We start from the raw sequence: 13,835 nt of genomic DNA, 5'->3' as shown, positions 1-13,835 counted from the left end.
CCTGCTGTGTTCCTCCAGCTCCACACTGTGTTATCTATAATTTTGCAATTGTTCCATCTTCCAGCACCACCCCTGAGTTTAGGTAAGATACAAAGATTATTGCCAATTTCCACTATGAGTTTCTTCACTCTCCTTGGATACATCTTATCCAGTCCCAGTCCCGGTGCCTCATCAACTTTAAGTATCGACAGCCTATCCAATATAGAGCCTCCTTATCAATTTTAAACTCTTCTTGTGACTGAGTTACCTCCTGTATCACCATGGCCTTCCAGGTAATGGACAGGTGCAAAAGTACTCATTGAATATTTCAGCAATGCCTCTTACCTCTACATATAAATCCCCATTTTGGTCCCTAATTGTCCCCACACATCTCATCACATTTTTACAATTAATATGCTTATAAAAGGCTTCAGGTTTCCCTTCATGTTAGCAGCCAGTCTTCTCATAATCCCCTTTTGCTTGTCTCACTTGCTTTTTCATCTCCCTTCTGAATGTCCTGTAGTCAGCTAGGTTGTCAATTGTATTTTCTACCTGGCATGATCATTAGCAAACTTCTTCTTTAATCTATTTTCTATCTCCTTTGTCAACCAGGGTATTCTGGATTTGTTTGTCCTACCTTTCCCTTTTAAAGCATGTGCTCAGTACCTCCTGTTTGATGGTAGCCTTTGAAAGTATTGTTCAGCTCCTATTTTTCCCACCAATCTTTAATTCCAGTCTCTGGCTCAGCTCTATTCTTACCGCATTAAGTCAATTCTCTGTCAGGTGATTGAATGTGATTTTCCACCATCACCCTAAACCTTCTGCTACAATCATCATTGACCCTTAATGACACTTGATCACCTCATTTCAAAGGATGGTTCAGCTGTGCCTCCTTTCTTGCTGGGCTGGACACATACTGCTGTAGGAGATTCTCCTGCACACAATATGAGAGTGCTTACCCCTCATGTCCCTGACAATACCACTATCGAAGATATATACAGTCAGTAAAGTCCCTATTCTATTTTATTTAGACCGCTATAATTTATTTTAAGATTTTTCTCCCTACAACCTTCTCACACCCCTGCTGCGTTAGGTTAAACCTTCCCTGACAGCACTGGAAAATCTACAAAGACCTCAGATTCAGCTCTGTCCAGTTTGTAACTTGTCTGACTTGTACAGCTGCTAGCTGTCCACAGTCCATTCCCGTGTCCTAACCTCTCCACTGCACCATCACTTGAGCCTTGTTTCCAATCTTTCATTTTGCTTCTTTCAATTTTGTACTCATTTTCATATGGAACTTGGAGTAATCCAGAAATTGCTACTAGTAGAGGTCGTACTTGCTAATTGCATGACCACTATTCCCCTTTCAACCTAATGTCATTAGTACCAATGTGGACCACAACCTCTGGCTGTTCTCCCAATCTGAGAAGGTTCTGTGACAACTGGTTTATCAGTACTTCAAAGCACCAGGTACTACTGTCTTAAGAAGAGGTAAAGGAAAAGTCACGACAAAGTTAAGCACAGCAGTTTAATAATTCTGTCTTTTTCACAACCAGATGCAGCAGAAATTAAATTCTGATAATTATCCAGAACGATGTCTTCAGTACTTGAATTCCTACATTGATAATTTAAGAGACAATGACATGACCATCGAAGATTTTATGTGTGACAGATGGATCAAGAATGTTAACTTTCTGATCAATCAGGTAAGTTCTCTACTAATTTTCATCCTCATTTTTAGAGCTCTGGACTTCTTGAACATTTACAAAAAAAAAAATTATCTTTTAAATCTCTTCATATTAAATGAATGTAGTTTATACTGAAGAAATGGCTAAATTAACAGTACAAATTGAAGTTCAAGAGAACAACGAAAACATTTAGTTATTTTGGTCCTTTGGTGAAAAAGCCTTTCACAACTTCTTATGAAGGAAAAAGTGCTGGTACTGGAAAGTGAAAGTTAAAAGGTAAATGGAAAAAAAACAGCTTAAAGAGATCAGTTTTCAAAAGGTTGCTAAGAGTTAGAGAGAGATTGGGAAGCAGAGGGGAATCCCAGACAGTAGGATGGAAATGGCTGAAGGCTGTGTACCTGTGGTGTGAGAAAGGCAGCAACAGAAGACTGGATTCAGAGGAGTATAGAAATAACATGAGGACATTGGGGAAAGAAAAGGGGGTGAGATAATAAATCAATCTTCCACATTTTTCAGCCTGAGGATCTTCGAGAATGGATTTATGAGGCAGGATGTGTGTTAGGGCTCAGAGTTCAGCCATTTGTATGGATTGCCTGGAGCTTTAACTTCTGGTGGATAATTTAGGACAGGAAGCCTGTGTATATCACTAAGAACAGTACTGGTGAATATGTAAGATAGTCGAAGGCAGCATAAGCTGACAGAGCTTTGAATAAAATTGAGGTTTATGAGTATGGAATAGTTAGAAAATAGTTAAATGCTAGAAAAGGCTTGGTCAAATTGCAGTAGTGGAGAATTAGCAACCAGTTGACAATACTTCGCAATCAATCTGTTGTGTTCTGTCTCACAGTCAACATAGCTTTAAGACGCATATACCTTTAAAGAACATACCAGAGGGTATAAAGATCTCAGACTCCATTTTACATGTGGCCACTTAAAGTTGATAAGCTGAAGGAAGCATGCTACCCCTCTCTGTAACCAAACATATTAACATTAGCCCTGACATGGATGTGCCTGTGAATATAACATTTGTATATATTAGTGAGTTGTAATTTTGTTTATTCGCTCATGGCACAGACAGGCTATCAATGACAGGGCCAACATTTATTGCTCACCTCTAATTGCCCTTTAGAAGGTGATGGTGAGCTGCATTCTTAAACTGCTATGGACTATGTAATGTACTTAGGCCCAATATCCTATTTGAGAGGGATTTCCAGGATTTTGATGTAGCGACAGTAAAGGAATGGCAATATATTTCTAGGTCAGATGGGAACACCACCAGTGAGTGGCTTGGACGGGAAATTGCACACGTGGTGTTCCCATCTATCTCCTGCCCATCTCCTTCTAGATGGTAGCAGTCATAGCTTTGAACAGAGCTATCTAAGGATCTTTAGTGAATTTCCGCAGTGCATCTTGTAGGTAGTACACACTATTGCAACTGAACGTTGGTGTTGGAATGACTGAACGTTTGTAGTTGTGGTGCCAACTAAACAGGCTGCTTGATCCTGGATGGTGTCAAGCTTCTTCAGTGTTGTTGGAGCTACACACATCCAGGCAAGTGGGGAGTAATCCATCACACTCCTGACTTGTGCCTTGTAGATGGTGACAGCAGGGTTCTCACTATTTTTCTTTCCAGCTGCACGGGTTTCTTAGGGCCATCTGTGGCAGCAACATCCAAAACTATAAGTCAAAGCTGCAATTGACGTGCTTGCTGATCCCATGAGCTGAACACTGGAGTGACTGTGCATTGTGCAGCTGAGCAGCTGAGAGGGAATGTTGGTGGATAGGCTTTGGGGAGACTGGAGTGCATTACTTGGTGCAGTATTCAGAACCAGTATATTTATATGGCTATTTCCATTCATTTTCTGGTCAATGTAGGATCTTTCAATACCACGTTATCCATGTCCCAGTTTCTTATGTCACAGTAGATAACATAAGCATTACCACATCAGATAAATACATTTTTCTGGAGGCAAAATGCATATCATGGTTAGCAGTTGAGTCTATCTATCTATTAGAAAAAGCCCACGATTTCAAGGGGGATATTTGGAAAACTTATTGAAGGTCAGCAATAGCCCCAGGACATGAATGAATTTGGAAAATCAGCAAAATCTGGTATTGTAAGTAAAAATCTGCAGCTAGGATATTAACCAGTTAGAAGGCAGAATTACATTCTTTCTGATTTAAAATCCAAGTTCTTTAACGTTAAAAGACTTGCCTCTCCTTAAAAAGAGTGACTGTAATTTTGAAGTATAAAGTTTCTCTAAAAGAATATACAACAAAATAAACACACAAAAAAGTAATTTTCCACATGGCAAGCATGAAGCCATGGTGTTAAGCCAACAACAGTTAAATGTTTACATGCACCCAGCACTATTTCAGTAATCAGCAAAGTGTACCAAACCAATAAAATATGTTAACCGATGCAGTTTATCACATAGACCTAAAAGTGGTCCAGTTTTCCTTCATCTATAAAGCATGTGCCACTAAGGGATACTAGTCATGCATGTGCTGGAAATCTGGCTCCTAAGGCCTAGCCAGACCCTAAAACAAATACAGATGACCAACAAGACAGTGCAAAACTACAACAGTAACAGCAAGGAAAATGTTAAGGTACATAAACACAAACACATCCATAAAGTACAGAGCCAGCCAAACAAAAGGCAACTTTTTAAAAGTGATCAAGTTTTCCATGGGGACAGGATAAGATCATCAGAAGCTATTACAATCATGAATGCCATTTGTCCTGAAAACACAAGATGACACACCTTTAAAAGCTAAAATCGACACAGAAACTAGTGCCAACATATCTTGCATGATGCACTCTGCTAATACATACCTAAGCATCTGGCACTCAGCAGTACAACCCACGAAAGTCCATCATACAGCATATAATGAATCACCAATTCTGTGCATTCATAGAGTCACACTACAGTGCCCATAGCTAAGGTTATCATGCCTTCCCAAAATCATCTATGTGGTAGATACCAATGTTCCAGCAGTGACAGGACGACTAGTATGCACAGATGTGTAATCACAACAAGTGTTATTTTCAGTCTATTCACTACCCTGAATCAGATTACATCTGATAGTAGACTATAGTACAAGGACAGACCATTCCAGGACATATGTAGTAAGTAAGGAGTGACCCATATTACACGCCATCCCACGCCATCCCACAACCATGCACAAATGTTGTTGCAGAATGTGTGGTACATTGTCAAATGTATAATTATTACGTGTTGAGTAACAAAGATGCTGCATTTCCATGCAATGGCAATAGAAAAGGGATTAACATTCTTGGCATAAGTCATGCTCAGAAGGCAAAAATTAATGACCTTGTCCCTTATCTAATCATTCTGAAGGATAGTCTTCTTCAAAGTCAGAGGAGAATAAAAGAGATACAAGATAAGCAAGCAGGTAGCCAACTACCACAACTGCGCATGAGACAAACAGTATGAATTGGAAATTCAATATTTAGATACCAACAAAGGTTTCTAGAATAAACAATCAGCTCATCTCTTACAGTGTAATTATTGATCATGATGTTTTGAGAAGGAACAAAAGCCAACTCAGAAAACACATCAATCATGCATGAATAGAATAGGGAAGTAAACTCTGATGGTGGTGATTGCATAGTGATGTTGAGTGGTAGCAACCCATGGTAAAATGACTAAGTTGTCAAACAGAAGCTACAAAGAACAATATGTAGCTCTCCAGAAGAAGGTATGGTCACCAGATCAGTGTGAGTTGTCAAACCTCCAAAGTATTCCTCCTGGTTCAACGAAGAGTGCAGGAGGACATACCAGGAGCAGCACCAGGTATACCTAAAAATGAGGTGTCAATCTAGTGAAGCTGCTACACAGGATTATTTGTGTGCATAGCATAAGCAGGAAGTAATGGATTGAGCTAAGTGATTCCATGGCCAATGGATTAGATCTAAGCTCTGCAGTCCTGCCAAATCCATTTGTGAATGGTGTGGACAATTCAACAAATCACTGGATGAGTAGACTCCGCAAATATCCCACTGATTGGATACTGAATCCGACACGCAACATACAGGGATGAAGTGTTTGCAGCAATCTTCAGCCAAAAGTGCTGAGTGAATGAGCTATCGTGGCCTCCTCCAGAGGTCTCCAACATCAGAGATGCCAATCTTTAGTCAACTTGATGCAATTCATATATCAAGAAATGGCTAAAAGACCTGCATACAGCAAAGGTTGGGGGCCATAATAACTTCGCAGCAATTGTCCTGAAAATTTGTGCCCCAAGATTTGCTATGCTCTTAGCCAAGCGATTCAAGTCCATGTACAAAACTGACATCTACCTGATAATATGGAAATTTGCCCTTGTATGTTTTGTTCACAAAAAAGAGGACAAACCAAAAGCAGCGAATTATCTCCCAATCAGTCTACTTTTGGTCATCAGAAAAGTGATGGAAGGTGTCATCAACAATGCCATTAAGCTCAATAAAAACCAAAAGAACTGCAGATGCTGTAAATCAAAAACAAAAACAAAGTTGCTGGAAAAGCTCAGCAGGTCTGACAGCATCTGTAAAGAAAAATACAGAGTTAATGTTTCAGGTCCGGTGACCCTTCCTCAGAAGGTTAACTCTTCTTCACAGATGCTGCCAGACCTGCTGAGCTTTTCCAGCAACTTTGTTTTTTGTTCCATTGAGTTCAATGATCATCATGATGCTCATTTTAGGTTTTGCCAGGGCCACTCAGCTCCTGACATAATTACAGTCTTGCTTCAAACATGAACAAGGGAGCTAACTCTAGAAGTGAGAGTGACCATACTCAATGTCAAGGCCTTATTTGACTAAGTGTGCCAACAATGAGCCTGAGTAAAACTACAGTCAATGGGAATTTAGTTGAAAACTCCCATGCCTACCTAGGGTAAGATGCTTGTGGTTGTTGGAGATCAGCAATCTCAGCTTCAGAGCTTTCCAGCAAGACTTCCTCAGAGTGGTGCCTTGGGGGTCAACCATATTTGGTTGCTTCTTCAATGATCTCCCTCCATTGTAAGGTCAAAAGTAGGAATATTCACTGTGCAGTATTCAGCACCATTCATAATTCCTCAGATACTGAAGCAGTCCATGTCCAAATGCAGCAAGACCTGGACAGTATCCAGGCTTGTGCTGACAAGTGGTAAGTAACATTCATGCCATACATATGCTAGGCAGTTATCATCTCCAGCAAGAGAGAATCACATCACTGCTCCAAGACATTGAATGCCATTATCAGTGCCGAATCTCTTACTATCAACATCCTGTGGGTTATCATTGAAAGCTGAACTGGACTGGTCACATAAATACTATAACTAAAAGAGCAGGTCAGAGGCTCAGAATCCTACCATGCATAATTTCACTTCCTGGTCCCCAGAGCTTGTCCACCATCTAAAAGGCAAAGGAATAATCCTCACTTGCCTGGATGAGTACATCTCCAACAATACTCAAGAATCTTGATACCATCTAGGACAAAGCAGCCCATTTGATTGACACTACATTCAAACATTTGTTCCCAGCACTACTCAGAAGCAACTGCATGTACCGTCTATAAGATGCCCTGCAGAAATTCATGAAGGCTCCTTTGACATCATCTTCCAAACCCATGACCACTACTATCTGGAAGAACATGGTTATCAGATACAGGAGAACCCCTAATGTGTAAGTTCTTCTTCAAGCCACTCACCACCTGATTGTAAACATACTGCCATTCTTTCAGTGTTGCCTGTGAAAATGAGCCATGTGTAATTCATGAAATAAATATGTTACAATCATGTTTCCAGAATAATGTGATGCACAAATTTTTCCACCAAGGTGAAACCATTTTATGTCATCACATGAATGAAGAGAGCCAGATACAATCCCTTTAGTTCAAACCCACCTGTGCAATTAATTATTTAAGAGGTTAAAACAAATAATTTTACAATTTTTGTGTAAACTGTGTTACAATGTTTGGAATAGAAATGTTTCCTTAAAATGTTCTTTTTTTTTCATTATTTTTCAGCATCTGCAATCTGATGTGAGGAACTTGATATACAAGGAATTGAAAGGTGAGGCTTACTGAAGTAGAGACACAATGGTTGATGATAATTTTGAAAATGTCTAGTAGACTGTCAGGCAGTCTGTTTGAGATGTACATTGTAGAAACTGATTAGAATGGAGAAGCATGGGCTTCATCTCTTTTTTTTCTGCCAGTGTGAACATATTGTCAGAGCATGCCTAACAGCAGGACTGGGCCAATGTTCACTACTTTATCTGTGTTTAGAAGTGCCTTACTTACCAGGGGCATCTCCACTATATGTTCCACATACTTTGAGAAGGGAATAAAAATATAGCTAATCTGGGAATGAATCAGTTAATTGTAAGCAAATTGCTGACTTGCTAATGCGTCCAGATTTAGTGACTTTTTAGTGCCGGAAAATTGAAAAAAATGTTTAAGCACTATTTCATTCCTTTTTAGCACACAATGTAACATCCCTGGGTCCTGAAAAACCAGCTATCCATTTAATTGGACAGCACAGAAGCAAGCCTCCAAAGAATGGTAAGCAATATTTTGCATTTAACATTGCATTATTCTCATGGTAAAACATAACTATTTCTCAGCCTAAAGAATAACAGTTCAAGGTTTTTGTTTCATACACTCTGAGATCATAACAATGATATTCACGATTTCATTTTCAGGCTGCTTTCCTACATGTAGATTTGATTATAATAAATAATAATTAAAGATATTACAATATTAGGAGTCAATGGTCTCTAAGTTGTAAAATATCTCAACATTTCTGAAGATTCGTGATGGTATCATAAGTAAAGAGTGGCATAATAGAATTCCATGCTACCTTTTCACTTCTAGACTGTGGGTTTGAAGTTAAAGTAAATTTTCTTTCAGTTTTAGCTGAGGCTTATTTCTGAAAATTCCTTGTGAGTTTGGCATAACATTGGCACTGTATTTGCATAGGATAGTTGCTGGGAAAAACAAAAAAAAAGTGTTATAAAAACTGATGTAGGAGATGGTTTTTTTTAAGATTGGAGTTGCGGCACCATGAACATGAATTACTCTCTACAGGCCCAAAGGAGACACAAACACTACTCCAAGTAGCAAGTGAAAGGTCCTAGTTCCCTCATTCAACCTGGGATCCGCAACACTGTCATTTCTCATTTGAGTGAAGTTCATTATTTGAACATTGCTGTTGCTTGATGATGGATTTCACAGGAATATTCAATTGGTTGTCTCTACTTCTAATTTAAAAAAACTTTGACCTATTTTTCTAATCAGACTGTTCAGAGATATACTTACATCCTGCTCGAGCAGGTAAAACTTGAACCTGGTCTCTTGGTCCAGGAATAGGGACACTTCCATTTCATCAGAAGAGCGCCATGACCTTTTTTTGGTGGAGGTCAGATGCAAAGGGTAATAATGTTCCACCCTACTACCTGTGGTAGACACCACATATTTAAATATGAAAGTCAGACTTTGTTGGTGATTCTGTTATATTTTTTGCTTTTGCTATACAGCAAAAAGTGCCTCTGTCAAAGCAGTAGACCCTATTATTGTGGATGCTCAGCAACAACAGTAAAATACTGACATGAACTTTTCACCACAGTTGTTTTTCACAGCTCCCCAGTCTTAGAAAACACACAAATTCTAAAAAAAAGAGTAAAATAAAAGTAACAAGTGAAAATGGAGATAGGATTATATTGAAACTACTTATGATTTGCATACCAGTTGAAGTTTGATACCATGTGACTCTTTCATTATCTATGGCTGAAATAACACTGTTTCTCCAAGCTAGGATTAAAAATCCAAGCCCTGCAATTTGGGATTCTTCACTGTTGATGACTCTGTAAAGAACTGTTCAGATTAAATGTTTAAAACAGGCATGCACTGTCTGCACTAATCATTCCCCATACCAAGGCAGATTTGTCTAAATCGCTGTTACATTGCCAGAGAGGAAGATTGATAAGAAACCTGTGAACATAAGTTTATTGTAGTCATGCATTTCCAGTGTGTCATATTGCTGTGATATGCTTCTGTATCACACTTTAGGATTAGATAAACAAAGACAAAGGGATTTATAACAACACACACTGAATACAGAGTGCAGGAAGTTTCTTAATTTCGCAGCCAGCATGTCTCGGGAATGCTTCTTCAATGTGTTTGGCTGAGGAGCCTTTCCGATATATTTCCTATGAGATAACACACATTGAATCAGATGCCAGATGATACTGTGTCTCCACAGACAAGCTAGCCAAATGTCTGCGGGCAGTGGTACACCAAATGAACGGTGAAAGCCATTCTTTTGCTGCTAACAGCAAATTCTGGGCCATTGTTATATGATACAATGCTGCTGCCCTTTTAAGATTTATTATCTGTTGTGAATTATGTCATAGAATGCTATTGATATCTTCTTTAAAAGATGAATTTAATTCCTTCTTTTGAAATTTTCTTTGCAGTGCCACCTTATTTTGCCCGTGCAGATGGACATGATATCCTCTACTGGAACAACATAAAAGGATATGCAGTACATCAAGGTGGCATAAAATACTATCATGGAGAAATTACTATTCCAAGAAATGGCATCTACTACTTATACTCCCAAATTTATTTCTGGCATATACCAGAACCAGATGGAGAAAATCAACAGTACAATCTCTTTCTGCAGTACCTTTACAAGATGTCCATGAATTATAATGATCCTATTCTTCTAACAAAAGCTATTTCTACAAAATGTTGGTCAAAAGAGTCCAAATTTGATGCGTACACAAGTTTTCAAGGAGCTCTGTTTGAACTGCAGCGAGGGGACAAACTATTCATAAAAGTAACAAATGCAAGTGCTGTAGATGTTAATGAAGGGGCAACATATTTTGGTGCTTTCATGATTTTTTAGATTTAACAATTAAACCTGTGATCACATCAGTTTAAACTGAAATTTTGTATAACAATAACTGATATTAGAAGTCAATTACAATTTAAGAGTCAATTATGGTTTCAGGTCTGCCATATCCCCAAATGCATGAATACAGCCTCATAATCAGAAAAAGATACAAAATTATGTATTTAATGTCCTACAGATTACTCCTGCTGTTTACATAAAAAAAATCAGGAAATTGAGGGATATGGGAACTGTGAGTAATGAGACTAGGGCTACTTGCTGGTAAAATTATCCACGTGAATATAAGGAGTACACAATTTGATTGCAAATGCACAAAGAAAATAAGTTTCTGCTGTGTTAAGCACAGAATCCAAGTCATATATAATGGATACATCCAAGCCTGATGAAATGCATGGGCTGAGTCAATTGATCTATTGTCAAACAATGGGGAAACCCTTGAGCTAGTAAGTGAAACAGTAAATTGTAAATTTTGGAAATGAACTGTAGGTGAGGTAGCACCCAAAAGGGGAAAGTGGGTTGACCGTTGTGAGATCCTTGCCCAGGTTTTGCATTTACCGGCATTTCTTCTTTCACTTAGTGACCTATAGCCAGCTGCATATTTATATTGACAAAAACAAGAGACAGTTTTTATAAATCCCATAATTGTATGAGCAATTATAATTTTAGATGAGGTCTTTATTTTGAATTTTGCTTTAGAGTGAGCTTATAGCTTAGAAATCATATGTGTTTTTGATTCCAAAAGGATAGAACATTTTGAATACAAATGTATAGGATCCATGACAACAAAAAACATCACAATGGTATTTATCTCATTAGGAGGAGATCTGTATCAGGTGCTTTGGCTTTGGGTTATGATGTTTTGCTTTATTGTGGTGCACTGTGAGTTGGTAAAATGGGAATCTTAATTGTTGAGTTTGCTACATGGAAAGATTGTAAATTTGGCACAGCCACAGGGAGGGAATGATCTTACTTCTCGCTTTGAGGAAGAATACAAAAATTGAGGCAAGATGCCCGCAAGCTGACATGACATGCCTCTTAATGGCTATCTTGAGAGTAGTGTGAAAGTTGCTTGAAAACAAGCACCTGTCCGCAGGATCATGTTTCTGCCAAATAAAATGTTTGCATTTTTTAAAAATAAAAATCCTTTTATATAAAATTTAGCATTATGCTCAGCTAGTCATTCTTTGCATAATATTTAACAATAATTCTGGTCTTGTTGATTGAAAACAATAGAATAATGGGGTTTATTTGGAAACATCTGAGTATGGAAACCTGCTTCACTTTGATGCATGAATATTGTTCTAACAAACGAATACAGTAATTGTAAAAGTTAAAATCTCTCCTAAACTTACGCACCCTAAACTAGGGATTCCACATTGGTTTCAGGGAACTCATTGCTTTAGAGGTTTAATATTTTCCTGGTTCCAGTTAGCAGTGTGTTCCCTTATAGAACTGTTCTCTCTCCTTTGTTTCCCTTGCATTCTCTCTCACACTTTAGCCGCACTCTACTCCCTCCACACTCCACTCCCTTGCAGGATACTTCTCTTCCCACCCTATCCCATCTTGTAGTCACTTTCTATCCCAGCAGAGGACGATAGCATTAGCCCCAGCAAAATGCACCTCCATAATCTCCCAGCCTGGCAAAAAGCTCCTGTAGTGGTTCCCTCACTGACACCACAACTTTCTAATTGCTTATTCGTTGCTAATTGGCTTACTAGTAAACTTATCAGAAGCCAGCAGGACAGGGAACCAATCAGTGATTGCAGGAGTAACTCCTTAGCCAATTCTGTCAAATCTGACTTTTATCCAAATTGTCACCCTATGATTTAGAGTTTCATGGGCTTTTGGTGGCAAATTTTCTCATCACCCCCTTAGAATGTGAGCACTGTTCAAGAAGTCTGGCACCATCTGCGAAGACAAAAAAACGGAATTAATGTTTTAAGTTCAATAAGACTCCTTCTCTCGTTAGGAGCAATGTATATTGCTATCAGGCATTGTCTCTAGAAGCAGCAGATGTGAAGAGCTGAATGACCATCTGTCATTCCTTCATTCCCTGCCCATGTTTTGTCATCTTCAGACTCAATTTCACCAAAATTATTCATGAGGATTTTCTGAGGTTCAGGACCACAGTTATCTAATTCAGATAGTTGACCATTCATGAAAATCTTTTGAAGTTTATTTTATTAAAAGGCAACTGTTTAAATGCTACATTGAGATGAAAAACATATATAGCCGGTGGGTTCACAGAAAGTTGGTACATGTGTCAGTCTGATTAAATTTGAGAAAGGAGCATCCTGCTCTTTAGCTAAAACACTAAGGAACCCTGCTCTGGCCTTTCCTCTTTTGGTCTGTCGTTCATTTAAGGACAGCAGCCATCTGATGCCCAACTACTCTCAACTGAGCACTTGTCAATATACTCAATTTATAGGGACTACTAGTTCACATTATATATTCACCTGTTTGATTCTTAGCTAATGGATGCCCGACAGTTACTCACAATGTCACAATTGTCATTACCCCCTTTTCCACCTTGACTTTTCTTAATTCTTTTCAGGAACAAAACTTTAATTTTCCTAAATACTGCATTGATAATAAGGTACATATGCCAGGTTGTTCTTTGACGTCGGTTCCATGGAACATAGTGGCCTTAGTGATCCTGGTGGCCATTGCTGTAAACTTTCCTTTTGTCCTTATTTGTTAGAGATTGTTAGTGTTTGAACAAAGATAAAACCTTTTGCTATTGAGAACATAAAATAAAAATGTTGGCTTTAAAAGGGACCTCCATTTCTAACTCTAATATCCACCTTTCTGAGATCTAACTCCCACTTTATTACCCACTCCTTATCTGCTGTCCCTTTTCAACATTTACTGGCTTCCTATTCTACAACATATTAATCTTACAATCCTGTCTTTGTTTACAAATCATTTCATGCCCTGTTTCAACTTCTTTGAACCCCCCCTCCAGCCTTCCTTTTGGGCATCTGAGGCCACATTTTGCCTGATTTCAGACATGCATTTCAGCATGTTGCTGATTGCGTTGATTTGTTTTGGAAGGACATCCAATTTTTCTCCACATTCACAGCCCATTATTTTCCTGTGGCCTTTTTGCATATTGGGATTGCCTCCTGTGCAAAATGCACAGTTGTCCCTCTGAGACTGGGCTCCCCATTTCAAATCAAAGAAAATGAGATTTCTTTCCCCCCACCGCATCCCAAAACCAGTCCAACTCGTCCCTGCCTCCCTAACCTGTTCTTCCTCCCACCTATCCCC

The 13,835-nt window shown here is 38.7% G+C and overlaps 2 protein-coding genes across 3 annotated transcripts in view; both read left to right on the top strand.

The window, feature by feature from the left end:
• The window catches only part of LOC109920675 (tumor necrosis factor ligand superfamily member 10-like), a 17,002-nt gene extending 5,277 nt beyond the window's left edge, over window positions 1-11,725 (top strand). The window contains exons 1-5 of one of the 2 annotated variants that reach the window (XM_048605508.1): window positions 463-1,449; window positions 1,536-1,685; window positions 7,676-7,721; window positions 8,132-8,212; window positions 10,126-11,725. In XM_048605508.1, the coding sequence (XP_048461465.1) occupies window positions 1,354-1,449; window positions 1,536-1,685; window positions 7,676-7,721; window positions 8,132-8,212; window positions 10,126-10,559 (807 nt within the window). In that variant the 5' untranslated portion in view covers window positions 463-1,353 and the 3' untranslated portion in view covers window positions 10,560-11,725. Of the gene's footprint in view, window positions 1-462; window positions 1,450-1,535; window positions 1,686-7,675; window positions 7,722-8,131; window positions 8,213-10,125 lie in introns of those variants that run through there. The other variant, XM_048605507.1, reaches the window with a different exon arrangement.
• Window positions 1-13,835, top strand: part of LOC109917668 (endothelin receptor type B-like) — a 50,679-nt gene that overhangs the window by 19,571 nt on the left and 17,273 nt on the right. The gene's annotated exons all lie outside the window — the stretch shown is intronic.

Source organism: Rhincodon typus, chromosome 14, assembly GCF_021869965.1.
Source record: "Rhincodon typus isolate 14 chromosome 14, sRhiTyp1.1, whole genome shotgun sequence".
NCBI classification, from domain to species: domain Eukaryota; kingdom Metazoa; phylum Chordata; class Chondrichthyes; order Orectolobiformes; family Rhincodontidae; genus Rhincodon; species Rhincodon typus.
The sequence above is the reverse complement of the archived record's forward strand: the minus strand, read 5'-3'. Positions and strand labels throughout refer to the sequence as shown.